General features: G+C 57.9%; 1 protein-coding gene across 1 annotated transcript; it reads right to left on the bottom strand.

The window, feature by feature from the left end:
- Positions 1–454: 454 nt before the first annotated feature.
- Positions 455–5,928, bottom strand: LOC124671606 (expansin-B17-like). Its single transcript, XM_047207963.1, has 4 exons — positions 5,730–5,928; positions 4,563–4,872; positions 3,857–3,986; positions 455–658 (listed from the first exon to the last, which is right to left on the bottom strand). Exons 1-4 carry the CDS (start codon positions 5,926–5,928, stop codon positions 455–457), a joined length of 843 nt encoding a protein of 280 aa, XP_047063919.1.
- Positions 5,929–6,772: the final 844 nt, after the last annotated feature.

Here is a 6,772-nt window from a genome sequence, read left to right on the forward strand (position 1 = left end):
AAACAACTAAGACTCGAACAGAAAGAGAGAGAGAAACAGCAGAACCCATCAGACACACACACACACAATGACACAACACAGGAGTGAAGCGCATGGCCAAGAGGGGTCCAAAACCCTCTCGATCCGGTCGGCTTCCGCATCGGATTCCCAGCAGCATACGTTCGCTCTCCTTTTGGAGAGGACGGCTGCTTAGTCCAATGACTCACCTCCTCATCCAAAAATTACCAACTAGTCACACTAGTACCAGCTATTAGCTGCTACAACTACCTGCATTACGCATCACAAACAAATGATCACACCAACCAAGTTGCATGCAGAAAACAATCTACTCCGCCCACATCCGATCTAACGGGACGCCTTCCTGCCAGGTGAGCCAGCCTTTGCGGCTCCACCTAGCGGCTCTGTCCCGTCCCGGGCCAATAAAACGTGGCCCGGGACTTAAGGTCGGATCAGATCAGAGAGTGGTGTCGAAGTTGAGGCGGGAGGTGTAGGTGCCCCTGGGCGCCCAGTTCCTGGGGATGACGTCCCGGGCCGTCAGAGTCTTGGGCGCGGACAGCGTCGTCAGCCTCACGGAGAAGGGGCCTGCTGTGGGCCCGCCATAGAGGCACCACGTGGCGCCCCACACATGCTTCATGTCCAGCCACTGGGCCGAGTTCGCCTGCAAGTAACACGCCACGTAGACAAAGTATAAACCATATGCACTGGGGGCTAACACTGATAAGTGTGATATACAGAGGACAATATAAGCACTAGCAGAGCGTCAACAAGCTTTACTGCCAAGCACAATGACAAAGCAGCATTGGTCGCATTGGTCATAATCTTTGGATGCCAGGAGCCCACGAGGCCGAGCGAACACACGGTCAAGAGCGTGGCCTGGATTGCAGGATGGGTGTCAGGTTAAAACAACCACCCCCTGAACGCATTACCAAGTGCAAAAGCATGCAGGGTTGCACGCACGGTCTCTTTAACTGATCTTTAGTTAGTCCTACCCCCAAAGATGAGAGTGAGTGAGACTGAGCCAAAGCGGCAGCATCATTGGGCAGTGGAAATTCCTAGGGAAAGCGATCGAGTCTTTGATAGAAGACCGACCGGCCATGCCAGGGTCATGTACTCATGTGGCTGGCTTTCCGTGCTGTCAACCCAGTGCTGCTGCTGCGCAATGTGCCACTTACTTACACATTGGACTGACATTCCGGATACGAATCCTATGAACAAACAAAGCCACTCCCCACACGAATCCCCTCAGAATCATATCTTTGGGCAAGGGTTTGACTAAGAGCATCCCCACTCGTTGGCGCTCCCCACGCCCAAATCCGGCGAAATTTTCGTCCGGATTGGAGGAAGATTTGGCGTGGGGAGTAGTAGTTTCCCAGCCGCGTGCCCAGGCGAAGTCGACGATGCGAATTTTAAAAACGGAAACTTGACAAACTACGGCTAAATTCGGGTGAATATAGACTAAATTTAATGATATTTAGACTAAAACGGGAGGAGTTCATACATAGAGGCCGAATTCGACTATATTTCGAATTCGGCTAGGGAAATGCAAACGCTAATTTTAAAACACGGCGCTCTACATGCCGAAATGGCGGTAGAACACCGTGTAGTCGCCGTCGCCGTCGTCGTCGGAGCCGTCGTCGTTGGCCTTCGGCCACGCGGCCTGGGTCGCCGCTGCCCGGCCGGCGTCTCCCCACCCGGGATGGCTTGTACCGGCCGTCGTCGGAGGACTCGAGGTCGACGACGGGGACGGCGACGCCGGATGGAGGTGTCGCGAGGACGGCGGTACCGCGCGAAGTCGTCGTTGGCGGTTGGAGTGGCGCGGGCGGCGAGTTGGCGTGCGGCGGCCGGTCCGGCAGCCGCCGGCCGCCGCTCCTCCTCCTCGGCGCTCCCGGTCGCGCTCGGCCCGGTCCGGTGCGGCGTCGTCCGCGCGCTTCTCCTCCTCCATGTCGTGCGGCGACACCGGCGATCGCCTCGCCATCGCGGCGTCCTCCGCGCGCTTCGCCTCTTCCTCGGCGAGGCCGGCTTGCGGCGGCGGCCTCTTCTTCGTCTTCTTCTTCCGGCCGTTGCCGGCGCGGAAGGCTGTTCTCGGATGACGAGGGCGCCGGCCGCTGCGCCCTTCGGTCGCCGGCGGAGACGCCGGCTCCTTCTTGACGCGCACCGGCGTCGAAGGCGACGTCGCCTCCTCCTCTTCACCGGCGCCAAGGATGACCTCGGCGCCGATCCCGGAAGACGACGAGCGGCAACCATGCGCCGTGGCTGCCGGACGTTTCCCGACGGCGGCTCGCCGATGCCCTCGATGCCGATGGAGGGGGCATCGTGAGCACCGGGAAGTTGCCGCCCTCGATGTGCTCGAGGACGGCCTCGAGTGTCCGGCCGGCGCGCTCCACCACCGTCGGCGGCCCACGGCGTTGTTGCGCGCGAGTGGAGGCGGCGGGCCGTCGTAGGCCGCCGGCTCCCGCTCCCACCGCCGGAGGGAAGTAGGAGTTCCACCGGCGTGTAGTTGTCGGGGTGGTGGCGCGGGTCGGCGCGCTCCTCGTCCGGTCATCGTCATCCTCGCCTCCTCGATGGCGACGTCGAGGGCATGGCCTGCCGCGGCGGCGGCGGGATCGGAACGCCGCCGACACTTAGCCGCCAGCCGCCTCCGGGAGGCCTCGTGTCCGGCGGGCAGGGGGTACCCGCCCGGTGGAGGAGGTGCCCCTCCCACGTGTGCGGCGACCGGCGGGGAAGCGCGTTGTTGGCTGCGCCGTCGTCGCCGTAGAACGCCATCTTGGGAGTAGAGGGAGAGTGGAGGGAGAGTGGACGGAGAGTGGAGCACGGGGTACGCCTCGCGGTGATCGGACCGGCGTATATAGGCGTGGGCTGGCGCGGGGATTAAATGCCGCGTGGATTGCGACGCGTCCGCGGCGAGCCGACCGGCGGCAGCCTTTGGTGCGCGCGGAAGACGATGCGTGCGCGGAAGACGACGACATTAACTCGCCGCGTGGCCGGCGAATGCGGCACCGGCGGCGTGCTTTACGGCGCGCGGAAGACGATGCGATGAGGACGACGATCGGCTTCTCTCGCCGACAAGCTGGGGCCACCAGACGCGCGGGAAGTTTCCTCGCCGTTTCGCGCGCTTTCGTTTCGTCCGGAGTCCCCGAGCGCTCCCCGGGGGGCCGAGGATGTCGTGGGATCGCCGGATGGATTTAGGCCCAAATCCGGACGAAAACGAGGAACCGGGGGCGCGACTGGGCCGAATTTCGCCGTCCGGATTGAAAAAACGCTCGCCGGGGGCCTGTTCGGGGGGACGAGTGGAGATGCTCTAAGGTGCGTGGTAGACAGTGCAGTAAAGCATGTTTTCTTCTTGGTCGTGTTTCTTTTGCATGTGTAAAGCTTAAAATCAGGGCAGAAGATAAATTTCTACAAAGCTTGGTTTCAGTTGCTGCAGGAACATCAAGATACTACCGCTAAGATTGCTTGTGAAATCGTTATTCTAGAAGCTCAGGTTGTTGTACTGCAGAGAGGACAATACAGAGGCCTAAATCCTAATGCCTAGGTAACACGGTGCCAAACGCTAGGCAGCGGAGGCATGAGGGCAAAAGCGAGCAACAGTGCGATGTGTCTCCAAACACATCAAAGAGGGTACGTGCCCGGACATAGATCTCACATGCACACATTTTCGCAAAGGGAAGAATCCGCCTGCGGTCCTATTGCGCATTTGCACCCCACGACGCATCTGTCCCATGTACCCACGGCCCTATGTTCCCACCAGACAAAAGATCGATCGATTTTTCCCCATTTCCGTTGTCAATATGCTACTGGTAAAAAAATATGCAATAGGCTTGCCAAGGTCTGAACAAGAAGAAGATCGGTACAGTACCTGCTTCAGCTGCATGGATCCAATGTCGCCCTCGCCGTCCTCGAACTCGATGAGCAGCGAGAGCCAGAAGCTGGTCGACCCCTCGTTCACATGGAAGGCAATGTTCTTCCCGCCGTACTTGCACGCAGTCCTGGTACACATACACACATCTCACTGATCAGTTTCTCAACGAAAAGAGATGTCACGGTTGTTTATTCCTACGCAGATAGACGACAGCTTTTCTAGGGTCAGACGACGGACTGGTGAACGGAGGTAGTGTAAATTGACCAGGAATCTTGACAAGGGATTATATGCTGCATCAGGTTAGATATCTGCACACCTGAGCTTAGCATCTGACTGAGTTATACATCACGCAGATCGCAGAGGCATGAGTAACTCGGCAGTAGATAGGTCCAAAGACAGCTGTGAGCTGCAAGCCCATTAAGCCTGGACAATTTAATTCCTACCGTGCTTGACGATAGACGACGAGCAAAACCACTGTCGTATGTTTCGACAACGGTCCACTGACACATCAAACTAATTTAACACTAACTTCACGAGGCAGGGAGTAGTAAAAGAATTTTGTCTCTAAGCCGTTTGTCCAGTGTGGCATGCGGCCCAGTTGATTAGTTTTAACTGGTTAACTAACCACTAGTCCAACTGTCTGAGTAATCGCAACTGACAATGCACTAAAAGTGATCTGACGAAGTGCAAGTGCTGCTTTTACCTCCTGTAGACCACCTTGAGCTGGCCTCGGTCCCGGAGGTGCGCCCCGGCGCCGGCGATGGCCATCCTGCTGTAGGCTGCGCCGCTGAGGTCGAAGTGCGTGTTGCCTCCACCGCAGAGCCCCCCGCCGGGGCACTCGTCGGTGACGATGACGGTGACGGCGCGGCGGGAGCAGATGCCGTGGTCGAGGCACTTGACCTTGTAGCAGGCGCCGCAGCCCTCGCCGTCCTTGAACAGCACCGGGCTCACCGACCCCACCCGCGCCTTCATCGGCACCACGTCCACCAGCGACCCGTACCCGCACGCGCCACCTGAACAAAAATGCACAGTCGCCATTAGAACCCATACCACAAAATGCTAAGTACTCAGACTTATAGAACTGACGTTACTTGTTTACTGCAGTGTACTGGATAGCTGGATTAGACTACACGGATGCAGGATCAAAATTACCAGGAGTGTCGGTGGAGCGCGTGAGAATGACAGAGGAACAGAGGGCATTTATCACCAAGATTTTGGCCATATGGTACTATACCCAGCAAAGCAACTGGCGAGCAGTTATTGGGAGGCCTGGCACGGTCGTCTTCGCCGGTCGCCGCGCTGCGGCACGAATCGTAAAGCAAGGGAGGGCACCGGTGCTCGACTCGTGTAGGGCAGTAGGGCGGGTGCAGCGGAGGGCCCACCGAAATTCCCTTGCCGGATCTCACGGGATCCACAGACGTCGCGCCAGAAATGTCGCAACGGGAAGAACTACTCGATCCTTCTTTTTTCTTTACCCAAAAAATACTTTCTACGTTCCGGAGAAGGTAAAGGAACTTACCTGATTTCAATGTAAGAAAAAAACTAGTCGCAAACAAAAATGCACTGTAAGAAAAAAATGAAGATAGCTGCTGTCAAAAGAAAAGAAGACAGATGACAGGTTGAGCTTTGCCCGGGTACTGATCCTGCAACCCTCTGTACCTACGGTACTGAATAAGTAGCGATTACCGTGTGTGTTTTTTTTTTGTCTGTAAGGGTGATTTCTGCGCATTTCCTTTGCTCACATGGTATATGCTTCCTACAGAACCGCTAGACTTTGGTTCTAGGCACGGAAGTGAAGGGATACTGCAATGCAGGGCAAGGCCAACTCTAGGACTACAATGGAGGCGAGGCGAGTTGAGAGCTTTCTTACCGGTGCTGCCGTCGCCGTCGGCGTCGCCGTACCAGGTCGCGGTGGCCTGCCGCCACTCCACGTCGACCGCCGCCATGCCCTTCTTCCCCTTGGCCGCCGACTTCTCGCCGTCGAGCGAGGACGTGGCGGAGACGGCGGGGGCCGCGACCAGCAAGAAAACGCAGAGGAAGAAGCTGGCGGCGGCGCGAGAGGAAGCCATTGGCATTGGTTACTTTCCCCTTCCCCCCTTTGCTATGGGACTAGCTCTGCGGCCGCTTGGAGTGGAGTGGAGCGCTGGTAGCCTTCTTTTGGGGACTCCCTCTCTCTCTTTATGGCTTCGAGAAATCCCAAGCCCCGATGCTTTCACAGCTTCGTTGCCGGGTTGGCCGCACTGTACAAATGGCAACACGGGGGGACGGGCAGAGGAATGGGAATGGGCGCGGTAGCGTATGTATACCGGAGAGTGTATAAACTGTTGAGCGCCTCTCTCTGCTTGTGGGTGCCCAGCCCGGTCTGTGATGTGAGCAGTGTGCTGATGGGATCATGGGAGGTGGGAGCCTTCATTGCCTATCATGGGTGGCCATGACTTCTTTTTTGCATTGCAAGGAGCGAGGACGAACGAGGGCCTGCGTAGTTGTGTCGTTACTGCAGCTGATGGCCGTTTAAGTACAACCGTATTTGTAACAGTGATCAGCTTTCGTCGATAGGCATGGCCACGCTTTTCACCCTCCCCTGCTATCGTCGCCCTCGTGGCCATGGCACCATGTGCAGGGTCCAGTTTTTGGCGGATGATGCCAAATCATGGAAGCACCCGCTCACTACGGGAGAGACGGCATGTGCCGACGGCCAGCCGATGTGCCGACGGCCAAATGTCGGGGCCGTCGGCACAGAGGCCCTGGTCGACCGGCGAGCAGGCTAGCCGTCAGCAGGCGGCAGTCGGCACACTGTTGGCTACACCAGCGGTCAGTCGGCGCATCGAACCGTCGGCACGAAACGTGGCCGAGAACGTCCGTCAACCTGGCTCAGGCCGTCAGTACACCAGACGAGCGGGCCAGCCGTTGGGG

This window comes from Lolium rigidum, chromosome 7, assembly GCF_022539505.1.
Source record: "Lolium rigidum isolate FL_2022 chromosome 7, APGP_CSIRO_Lrig_0.1, whole genome shotgun sequence".
NCBI classification, from domain to species: domain Eukaryota; kingdom Viridiplantae; phylum Streptophyta; class Magnoliopsida; order Poales; family Poaceae; genus Lolium; species Lolium rigidum.